This window comes from Rhineura floridana, chromosome 9 (assembly GCF_030035675.1).
Source record: "Rhineura floridana isolate rRhiFlo1 chromosome 9, rRhiFlo1.hap2, whole genome shotgun sequence".
NCBI classification, from domain to species: Eukaryota; Metazoa; Chordata; class Lepidosauria; order Squamata; family Rhineuridae; genus Rhineura; species Rhineura floridana.
This window is the reverse complement of record NC_084488.1, coordinates 32,817,168-32,829,326: the sequence shown is the minus strand read 5'-3', so window position 1 is coordinate 32,829,326 and position 12,159 is coordinate 32,817,168. Positions and strand designations below refer to the sequence as shown.

At 43.1% G+C, this 12,159-nt stretch overlaps 1 protein-coding gene across 2 annotated transcripts in view; it reads right to left on the bottom strand.

Moving 5' to 3' along the window:
* Nucleotides 1–12,159, bottom strand: part of TRMT9B (tRNA methyltransferase 9B (putative)) — a 33,238-nt gene that overhangs the window by 14,549 nt on the left and 6,530 nt on the right. For both annotated transcript variants that reach the window (XM_061583968.1, XM_061583970.1), the window contains exon 2: nt 237–391. In XM_061583968.1, coding sequence (XP_061439952.1) covers nt 237–391 — 155 coding nt within the window. The remainder of the gene's footprint in view (nt 1–236; nt 392–12,159) is intronic.

The window sequence follows — 12,159 nt, the reverse complement described above, 5'->3', positions numbered from 1 at the left end:
GGGAAAAACAGAAGGGAGTAGAAAAAGAGGAAGGCCAAACAAGAGATGGATTGATTCCATGAAGGAAGCCACAGACCTGAACTTACAAGATCTGAACAGGGTGGTTCATGACAGATGCTCTTGGAGGTCGGTGATTCATAGGGTCGCCATAAGTCATAATCAGCTTGAAGGCACATAACAACAAAAGTCATAAGGATTTGTTAACTGTGCTGAAAAAATAAAAGTAAAATACTTACCTATATCAGCAATGAGGCTGCCTGGCTTTTGGTCTAGTAGAAACTGACGAACATGAGGCCATGCTTTGCCCTGCAGATCATTGAAATAAGTGGCTGTGCTTTCATAGACATTATGTACATGCTGCTTTTCTAGCTGGGAAGCCTCATGTTCCATCCTGCAAGAAACAAACAGACCAAATATTCATTGAACAATATGTTCCCAAGTCTAAGACAGACAACAATGAAGAGTGCCAATCTTCTCCAGTAGGACAGGCTCTTGTGATAATTTCTCTTTATTCTTTAATAAGTTACAAGGGAGGGTTCCCCCAGATTTTCCAAGCAAGATTTCCCACCATCCACCTGTTTCAACAATGTATTCTTTGTTTCCCCCAAAATCGTCTAGGGTGCAGAACAAACCCACTGCTTGTTCTCTCCTCTGAATCACCCTGGTTAGCGGGTCTCCCTTTTCTTTTAAGGTGCAGCCTGCAGCTTGCCTCCTGCAACAAAGCAGAGTGTAGAGCTACAGCCAGATTCCTCTAGGAAACAACCCATACACACAGCCTTATGCAAAGTCTTCATTGTTATCCTTTTGCTCAGTTCCTGTGTTACTCTGGTGACATAGTTGTCCCTGCTTCTAAGTAGTCCCTCCACATTGCTGCTATAAGATATCTATGTTGCAGCCACATATAATCACCCAGATGGTGTGATTAGGTGCCACACCTCTGAGGACACTGGTGTGGGAACCATTCAGACTGGCTGGCCAACTCACATCCATGGTTGCTACTTTCCACTACCTTTTTTGGCATCCAAGTTTCTTATTTTTATCTTCTCTCTGAGAATGAACTGGGCAAGTTCATGGCGTCTGGGGAGATTAAATTCCAAAGTGCCAGGTCTGCAAATACTAGAATTTTTAAAGTGCTAAAAGCCCGTGCTAAAATTACCACTTTGCCCCAGAAAAACCATGGAAAAGCCACTACCTTTATTTGGCCAGAGGAGGCTAAGGCTTGTTTACCCATTTGTCTCCAAGGGATCAAACAATACATAAAGAAACACAGAAGAGAGTGTGGCTTTCAGGAATTACAGAGAAACACTGACACATAAATCAGTTGTCTAAATTTGCAAAGACTTCCACAAACTGAATGCCTGGAACCATTTTTTAAAAAAACTCCTGTTCTATCGCTACTGCTGCTGTTATAGTCCATTAGTGTTACCTGCACAACCAGTAAAAACATTTTATTGCTAAGGATCTCCTAAGTAAGTTTGCTTGGAAGCAAATCTCACTGAGTTAAATCATAGGACTTATTCCCATGTACGTGTGCATAGGAAGTCTTACTGGCTTAAACAGAGCAGGAATGAAGAAGAATATTTTAAAGCTTTAGTATTTAATACCTAATCTGTCATTACTGAAGATGGGAGAAGGATTGACAATACTGCTAAGGTTTCTTGATGTGTGTGTGTGTTGGGCAGTGTGCTCTCTACATAGAGGGATACATTGCAACCTCCTGCTGGGTCCATGTTAGTGTGTGCCTAGCCACCCAAAGTTGATTTAGAGGGCAGATTTAGCTCTCACCACAAGAGTGTTATGTTGTCCTATAGAACTCAGTGGGAGCCACTGACAATCTAGCCTGCTCTCTTCTACAAAACCTGATTTCTTAATCTAGCTTCATTTTCATGGTCATGCTAGAGTGTGATACTGTAGCCTGTGATAGATGAATTGGCTTTTGGAAATCGTCTATGTTATTTACTTAGGATTATCCCCCCTCTATCCATATGGTTCAGGGATGGTTAATTTATAATAAGGTTTCTCTAACTTTACTTCCACAACATTTCTGTAGTTAAAAACAGCAAGTTACTTTCTCACCATATTCCACTGAATGCTCTATAACACCGCCTTCAGCTCTAAGAAAAGTTCTGTTTATCTTCAGCTTTATGTTCCTCACCAACCTTAAGTTGTTTTCCCCCCCTGCAAGTATAGCTGTATTTTGTCTTACTTCATGGTTTATGGCTTTTAGATTACTTTCGTTTCAAATGTTCATTTTCCAAACTGAATACAGCTTCAATCAGCCAGTTGCAATTTTCATCCCACACACCCGTTCTGTGGTGGTGGTGTTTAATTTAATTGTTTAATTTATCACACTGCCATCCTGGTTTTAGTTTTCAGCATAATCATCAACCACTTCAGCTTTCTTGTGCTCAAGCCCGCTTGGTCTCAATGAATTCAATGAGAATAAGCCTTCTTAAGCAGTTCATAAATAAAAGTATCTTTTCCACTCCTTTGGAACCCTTTCCTTTCATCCCTGCACATCGTGAACAAAAAGAGAAAGAGAATAGCTGCAAACCACTGTACAAAATTCCCAGCTTCTGCCAACAATGCATTATACTACCTTGGCTGAAGGTTAAAAGTTTTCAAGGAAAACCCAAAGTCAACACAAACTTGATCCAATAGGGTACATCAGGATTTTCTGGTCTCTTGGGAGAGTGTGGAAAACTTGAGTAGATCCTGGATCATTGGGTAGTAATTTCACTGCAGAGTGTAGTGAAGGGCAATTCATAAGGGCATTGAAGGAGAATGTAACAAAGTTATAGATGAACCTCAGATGTAAATGTCAACATCCTTCAGCTACAGACAATATTACCCAAAGGTACACAGAATTAATATTCCGCTTAAACCAAGTGAAGCTTACAACTCAGTCTTCAGAACTAGTTGCCCTGGATCTCCCCAAGGACCAGATGTAACATGATATCCTTGAACTGGTTCTCCCAAGATACTTTCTAAAGGCAGCTATAGGAGTTCCAGTTTGGATTTGGGCCACAGTGCTGGGAAAGCAAGGTTTAATCCTTCTCCTCTACTAGGGTTGGGCCCAATCAAATGGGAAAGTTGACTACCTATTGTTTGTCACATATTCCATGAAGTCCAGAAAGCCATATGTGGGTGGCATTTTTATAGCATTATGGGAGAAGTGGGGAGCCTATGGGTCTCCAAATGTTGTTGAACTCCAGCTCCCATCACCTATTCCAGCTCCCACCATTACTGACCATTGGCCATGCTGGCTGGGAAGTATAATCCAACATCTGGAGGACACCAGGTTGGTGAAGGCTCTTCTACACTAGTCCCCCAAGGGGCCCACAAATTTTGCCTTAGCTCAGTAGCCAGCCACTATTTGTGGTTGTCACTGAATCCTTCCTTCCCCTTCTGTATATTACAGAAGACTTGAGGGAGGGGGGAAATTGTCTGGGTGATTTGGATCTCGTCTCATATCAGGCTAGGCTCTTTGGAACAGAAAGAAGCAGTACAAATTTCTGGCGTAGGAGAGTGGTGGAGAGTTGGGTTGTCTCTGTCACATTGAGGTTTGGAGTAAGCAGAAGCTTCTGATAATTCCAAAGCTGAGAACAATGTAAGAGATCTTCCCCAAGATCTTAAGTGTGCTGAGAACTTAGGAGAGGAGATATGTGTGCTGCTGAGCAGGATCTTACATTGTCAAATGGCAAGGGACACTTGTTCTCAGCAAACTGGCAAGTGTATTTGAGAAGGCTTGCTACTTGCTATAGTGATTGTAATAATTTAGAGACATTTCCTTACATTGGGATGGGAGTTTAGAGATGATCCCTAAAGAATGGGTTGAGGGGGTGGAGCCTGGCTGACTGAAGGAGTTCCAAGAGAAACACAGTGTTGTTGTAACTACTGCTTAATAAAACTACCTTGTTAACTGTTGGCTCAATATATTGAACCCAAACATCTTACACTGGCCCTCCCTGGAACCACTGATCTACAGGAACCATCATCTCAGTTAAAACCATTACTCTTTCTATTCCCTACCTACATGAAAATTCCCTTGCAGCTCCCTCTATAACTTTAATGTGGTGACAGAGGTTGAAGAACATTCAAGTGCCCCCTTAAATACATCTTAAGCCTGCTGGTGAAAAATGGAAATGGACTGCCCTCAAGTCGATCCCGGCTTATGGCAACCCTATGAATAGGGTTTTCATGGCAAGCAATATTCTGAGGTAGTTTACCATTGCCTTCCTCTGAGGCTGAGAGGCAGTGACTGGCCCAAGGTCACCCGGTGAGCTTCATGGCTGTGTGGGATTCGAACCCTGGTCTCCCAAGTCATAGTCCAACACTCTAACCACTACACCACACTAGACTCATCTTATTTTGAAATTTTAAGCCTGTTTATTTCATTTTGTATGTTCAGACAGTGCCTAATGGTTTCAGGACAAGAAGATTGTAATTAATTATCAGCAGCTCATTCCTTTCTGGCAGAAGTGTGTCGCCTACATGCACTGAAATTCTCAAAAACATCACCTGAAAACTCTTCCACACAACAATAAGTTCTGATATTTTCTTTCCTTACTTATTCAAAATCATTATATGAGCTGGAAAGGGGGCATTTTTAGCCTCTCTGTGAAGTGAGAGCATGTTGGATAGAATGAAAACTATGAATGTTTCTGAGCCTTGTCTATGAGGAAATGAGTCATCAGTCCTTACCATGTAATTATAGCAGAAATGCATTCTTCTTTGTTCATTGAAAGGCTATAACTACATTTCAACTCTTCCTGCAGAGCTTTTGATGGATTTAAAACAAAAAAACCCCTCCTTAACACTAAATTCCTAAAAGCCTAAAATGTATTAGAACTGTAATTTAAAATCAGTCTTCAGTGGGAAACCATTATGTCCATCTCCATCTCCATGAAACTTTAAATACCCTAGGTTTCAAATATGCCTCTTCCAAATATTTGCTGGCAAATGTACAATTGCTATTCATGGTTATGAGAGAGAGAAAAAATCCTCCTTTTTTATTAAATAAATATTAGATTTACAAACATTAAGGATAACATTAAAACATGTACATTGACAGGGCTACTTACAGAGCAATCCAACTCAGGTGTCATTTGTGCCGGAGCAAGAAAAGCAGGTGTAAAGTTCCGCCACATCCAATTGCCATTCAGAAGCCTCTGGGTTGGCTGAATGCTGGCACAGCTGGGAGCTGCGCACAGGGACGATAAAGTAAAAGCCTGCTCTCCCAAATACCCCTACCGGGAAGTAAGCCCTCTCCATTGACTTCTATTGCGATTATTTTCTCAGACCGACCTTTCTCCTAGCATAACTTTTGCCTGGAGTGGGACTTGCAGAAGCACTCCAAACATGAGTTGGATGTGGCCTAAGTCCCCTCACCTCAGCCCCTCCCCTGACACGACACAACACACCCTTTTTCAGGCCTTACACTGGCTTACACCAGCTCCACTTGCGCCCAGGGGCGTCACTGGGGCGGTGCGGCAGGTGCGGGCCGCACCGGGTGACACCACCAGACAGGGGTGACACCCAGAGCCACCCCCCCGGCACCACCTAGGCTCCAACGAGAGCCTTCGCGTGCCGCGCCAGCTGCCTTCCTCGGCTGTTAGAAGGTGGCAGCAGCGGCAGTGAGGCGGCGGCGTGCTCCCGGGCCCTGTTGTTTGGCTGCGTGCTACGCTCACACTCTCGGGAGACAAGGCGCTGAGGGCCACACCGGGTGACACCAACCCTAGTGACGCCACTGCTTGCGCCGGTCTTGGCTGAGCCAGGCTGAGGGACTTACACCAGTGTAGCCCAGCTAAGCCAGGACCCAGCCAGCTCAGCTGGAGATCCGCCACATCCAACTCCCCTCAGCCCAGCGTAAATGCAAGTTGCACTGCGCTCTTAATATCTTAATTAAAATTATATACTATGTGTAATAAATATGATATGTATCATTTATACTTTACGGTCATCTTACTGAGATAACCTTAGATGATGCTAACTCTGATTTCAAGACCAGCAACAACTGAGCTAGCTCTGGGCACTTCCTTGGGAGGGTTCTGGTTGGCATTTGGGAAAGGGATTAAAGGAGGTGCTGCTGTGAACCTTTTTCTGGCACCAATAGCAATGACAGCAATCAGCAATCAACAGAGGCTGTAACATCTGTGCTAGGGTGACAAAACTGTTTTCATGCATTTTTGTATTGGAGTGTTTATTATGCTTGTCATTCATTGATATGTTTTTATAGGTTAATAGTGTTTTATGATTATTTTAAATTTTATAATGTTTCTGTAATCAAACTGAGTTATTTGTTGGATTGTTATGTTTTGAAATAATTTAGCATTTGATTGTTTCTGATGTAGTGATATGCATTTTTCTGTTGTGAGCGGCTTTGAGCATATTTATGTGGAAAAGCAGCATATAAATTTAAATATTTTTTTTAATGAGAAGCAAGATCAAAAACTATATTTCACCCAGTAAAGTATCTGGGTTTATTGTCTCTTAAAGTTTATTATTCCAATAAAATATATAAAAGGATTCAATTTCTCTCTGAACTTATTGTGTTGCCTTCCTTCCCTGACCCTGATCACGTTTGTCAATTTCATCATGTTGTCCAAGTCCCATTTTCCTGCCACCCCCATGCAACAGCTGAAGGTGAGCTAAATTTTTGTTCTCAGTTATGACTTACAGACATATGGGCTGCTGTTAATTGCAATCCAGATCTTCACAAGGTACTATTTCATAGAGAAAGCCAAATAATAACATTACCAATTAGTCTTTTGTTAAATCACAGCCAATAATAGTCCTAATTTCTTCCAAAATAATATTCCTGTATCTCTTAATTTGGGGCATGTCCATAAAATATGGAAGATATATTTATCTAGAACAGGAGTGAGGAACTTTCTTCAGGCTAATGGCTGCATTCCCTTCTGGGCAATCTTCCAGGGGCCGTATGCCAGTGGAGTGAGGGGCCAAGACCAAAAGTGGGCATGATCAGAGGCAAGGTGGGCAGAGCAACAAATGTAATTTTTCCATTCATACAGTTGGCTAGATTCTACACACAGCCCTCTTTATTCTCCATCCAGGCAAGCAAGAGGCATTATCAGAGTTCAAGGACTCATTCTAGACAAGCAAAAAAAGACTCAAGGACTGTGCAAATCAGGGCTGGTGAGAGGTATGGCCTGGAAGAAAGGAGGGTGACCTGAGGAGAATTCCAAGGTCCAGAAAATGGTGAATGGATTTCTATTGATTGTGACTGATTAGTTGAAATGCAAAAGGTGTGGAAATAGAGGCAGCCAGTCACTCTATGGAATAATGTTTGTTCAACAACCTTAATAATACTTTTGGTGTTAGCAGCAACAGTAGAAGGAACTGGCTTGAAGAAGAGGGATGGAGGATTTAGATCTGGTTCCTCCCATTGAGGATGATGTGAGCTGGTCACCTTGTGGCTCAGTCCTCCAAGCAAGCCTGACCCAGAAGCTTTTATAGGGTCACAGAGCATCTCCTGAAGCACTCTGGTCTATTACAGCACGGAAGCTTCCTTGGCAGATGTGTCTGGCCTCCCTACCAGTCCATCCATTTATTTTTATTTTTATTTATTTAGTTGCATTTCTAAACCGCCCTATAGCTAGCAGCTCCCAGGGCGGTGTACATGATAAAACCACAATATTTAAAATACAGCAAGTGTGTATTGCGCAGACAATATAAACATTATATAAACAAAGTGAAAGAAAACTTAAAAAATAAGATTAAAAGCTTAAATACTTTAAAATGCCTGGGTGAAGAGGTGGGTTTTTACCTGGCGCCGAAAAGATGACAGAGAAGGCGCCAGGCATATCTCATCTGGGAGGGCATTCCATAATTCGGGGGCCACCACCGAAAAGGCCCTAGATCTTGTTACTGTTCTCCGGGCCTCTGTATGGGTTGGGACCCGGAGAAGGGCCTTAGACGTCGAGCGGAGTGAACGGGTAGGAACATAGCGGGAGAGGCGTTCCATCAGATATTGCGGTCCAGTGCCGTTAAGGGCTTTATAGGTAAGGACCAACACTTTGAATCTGGCCCGGAAACATATTGGAAGCCAGTGCAGTTGGGCCAGAATAGGTGTTATGTGGTCGAATTTCTTCATCCCAGTAAGAACTCTGGCCGCAGCATTCTGCACTACCTGAAGTTTCCGAATCGTTTTCAAAGGTAACCCTACGTAGAGAGCATTACAGTAATCCAATCTAGAGGTTACCAGAGCGTGAATAACTGAGGCTAGGTTCTCCCTGTCCAGATAGGGTACAGTACTGCGTTTTTTCACACAGGCTGAATCCCACCTGACATTCCTCAAGTTGTGCATCAGTTCTGACAAGAGGTCAATGGTAGGGAGGGAGGCACTTCAGCCAGAGGAGCAGTGTCTAGTTCAGTTATGAAAGATGGGGGTTCTGGGTTCTGGAAATGCAGATTAGACTCTGGAACAGGGGTAAAGAATGTATATATCAGCCAGCTACCCTATACCAGGATCTCTCCCTCCACTGCCCAACTAGAACAGCCCGCTGCATACATTGTGCCAGAATACCCCACATGACTAGGGAAGGGGATCTTGAAAATTTGGATTTTGGAAACCACACAGTGATTTCTGCTCATGATTAGTTTTATTCCCCGTCTCTGACAAGAGATTGTGTCCTAACCCAGATGAGCTGCAGAGTATTCAGCTTTTGTGGTACAGGAAGGAGCTGCAATTATGCTGTAGAGATTTGACAGTTATTTAAAACTGCACGGAGACAACAAAGCCTCATTTACATCTGTTCACTATCATGCTGATTGCTTTAACTATGGGTGCTACGGAGCTTTGACTATCAAAGTTTAGATAACCATGCTCAATTGAGAAGGGTTTGATGGTTTCCTATAAGCAGAGGTTATGCTCAGAGCAGAGAACATTTTTGAGTAATTATGACCAATTGAAGACAATGATTCGTAGCAGTTGCCTTTAGGAAATCACCTGCTTAGTCCTTCCTTATGCCCTTACAGATGAAGACTGAGGTTCAAACGGCCCAAGTCTCTCAGGTTACAATGTGCTCAAGAAAGCTACAGAATAGCTGTTCTGCATGCACACACTGCAGCAGGTCAGTACTTGGGTTCTAGACAGAGAATTTTGCTGAGCACCTTGGTCAGCTTCTTCAAAATTCTGACTAAAAAACAGAGTGGATTCACTACCCTACTGTTATTGGAGGCACCAGCCTCCACTGGATGCTGGTGCAGGCCAGAAATAGTGATGTTTCAGAACAGTAAGAGAAACCATTATAAAGAGACTTACTGCCCAAACAAACTCATACCATATTAGGGATTGTCCACTTTCTTCCAACTCAGCCCAGCTCCACTTTCCCATTATCCACACTACTCAGCCTCATGGAAAGAATAAGTAAATTAAACAACTGTCCCCCTTTTGCCCTTTAATGACCTTCACATTTTCTGTCTCACAATAAAGCCAGCTGCTCTCAACAAGCTCCGGTTATAGGATACCAATCATGGTACTATCGCCTTTTCACATAGATCAGCCCTACCCCAATGGCTCAGGTACTGCTACCCTTGGGAAAACATCCAGCCCATTCTGATCACATCTTCTGCTAGCCCACAGAGCATCACACAGCTCTATCTAGAAGTATGGTTTCAGGGTCTCGGCTCAACTCTAGGATTTCCACCTCTCTTCTGGCAGGACTGTGCCTTTAAAAGGTTAATGACTGGCAGGAAGATAAACTGTACAGCTTTACCCATTATTCCATCTCTATGCTGGGAAAACCTGGAACCCTCTTTCCTGTCAGTTCTTCAGCTTTCAAGCCTTGCCAAGGGATGGGGGGGGGGAGAGATGGCGACCTGTCATGACCCAGGCAGATGAGAAGGGGTTGGTCAAAGGAGAGTCAGAAGATGAGGACTTGGACTGGGAGCCTGGGGTAGGACAGGACAGCAGGATGAACTTGCAGGACACCCCAACCCCCGTTGGAGACAGTGCCGTTTCCCCCGCTCCCAACTTCCCTGCAGAATCACCACCTAGCCCATTGACACTATCCAGTGGGACATGCCCCTGCCGCCCGCCTCTGAGATGCTGTCTGGCACCTCGGACATTTCCCTGCCTAGCGCTGCCCAGTTTTCCACATCCAAACTGTTAGAAGCCCCCTTCCATTGGAGGGGGAGCTGGCGATCAAACCACCTTCACTCCATGTGCAGAAGCGCCAAAGGCAAGAAGTTCAACAGGCAGAGCTGAGGAGGAGCCTCCGTGTGCACACGCGATCCAAGCCTACTTAAGCTGACTGGGGGGGGGACCCCGTTGCTGAGTCAACATCTTAGTGCCGCGTTAATGAGGCACACTGCTTTTGATGTATCTATAACTTTAATAAAAAGAGAAAAAGCAACAGACACGTCTGTGACTGAGTCCTTTGACAACAGGCAGGACACAGCCCTTCCCTCAAAAGGCACATGACAGGTCCTTTGTATTGAAAGAAAATCCAGTAGGGATTTTATCAACATACAGGGTTAGAATCATTCCACAGAGGTCTAAAGTCTGTCTGTGCTAAGGTTTTTAAAAGTATGGCATGGACTGCATTTTTTAAAAATGATGAATTGCATAATTGATGAGCTTTATATAAAGTAGCAATTATTATTCGTGCTTTTTTAAAAAAAAACAAAAACCCATCCTGCTCACAGCTAGATTAAGAATACTGTTATTATTCTTTGATGTTGCCAGACTAATTAAAAGGGTATTTTCTGCCACTGACTTTTTAATGTGAATGAATATATTACCTCCAATGGAGGAATCATGTACTGAAGTATCTATCACAACTTCCAAACCATTCTGTTGTTCCTGATTAGATTTCCGTTACTATTATGCACCCAAGTGGCATTAAATATTAACAACACAGTATTGGATTTGATTCTTTATTAATGAATTACTCAACATTTTGTTATATCATTGTATATAAATGATAACATTTACCAAGTTTGGGATACAATCTGGGACTGGGTACTAGAAGTCTAACTGAAGGACTGGAGGACTGAATGAGCAGAGGCAGCAGGGGAGATAGATGTTGTTGAGACAATTCAGCTATTGTTGAGACAATCTTGTGGCTCAAGAATGCAGCTTTGGGAGGTTCTCTTTCTGCCACTGTGCTTGAAAGTCCAGGTTCTGGCTGCACCTAGAAACTATTTCCAGCAATTTGACTACACAAGAAGGCTGGGATTCAATCTGTAACAAAATGACTTGGCAACTTCCATTCACTGCTCTTTAGCTACAAACCTGACTGCAGTGTGTCACGTGCCAAGTGGCCTTCATACAACCATGTGGGAACTTTGGCTTAGGGATGAGAAACATAAGGTTCTGGAGCGTTATTAATCCCTTTGGGGTCCACAGTGTGTGGCCTATAGTACCACTACACAAATTATTCAGCCAGAGTCAGGGCTAGGAAGCAATACTCTTAGGAGAGCTATGAGGCTAATTTATCTTGTGATACTGCATGTCACATCATCATTTCCTCCATTCCACTTGGCAATGAAGGTGCATCATGTAGAGACTTGGGCAACATGCAGTTTGATACCAATTACAGCCAAGGGAGAATGTGTAGGATGGATGGTGATGTCCTTTGGAAAAAAAGGATTGGAGGGATATTTAGGTTAGTAGGATTTGGGATGGGAACAGCAGTTTTGGCACACAAGATCATTTTGGAAGTCACACAGTGGGAAACGGCTTAGACAGTTGTGAATTATGAGCTGCGGATTGATGCTCAGATTCAGGACTAGGCCAACGATGGGGGGCATTAGCAACTGAGTTAATGCTGTTAACAGTGAAGGGATTCCAGCTGGCAAGACATAGAAGGGTCATTCATTAGGGTTGGCTGGCATGGGGTATGTTCAGGACCTAATCACTACTCATGCAGCTGCCCCTTCCCATATCAAAACTGGAGGGAAATGCAACATATGAGAATGGATCTTTGAACTGTTGCACGTGTCTCTAGGAAGATGTAAAACACTCATGTATAAAAGGCTGATCTTTTGCATGAATCAATAGCATGCTGCCCTAAAAATATGTGTAAATAGCGTAAATGCAGAAATTCACATCCATAACCAGATACAATTTCAAAGCGAAATTTTATTACAGTGTGGTGGGGAAAAAGGGATTTTAATTACAAACTAATAAAT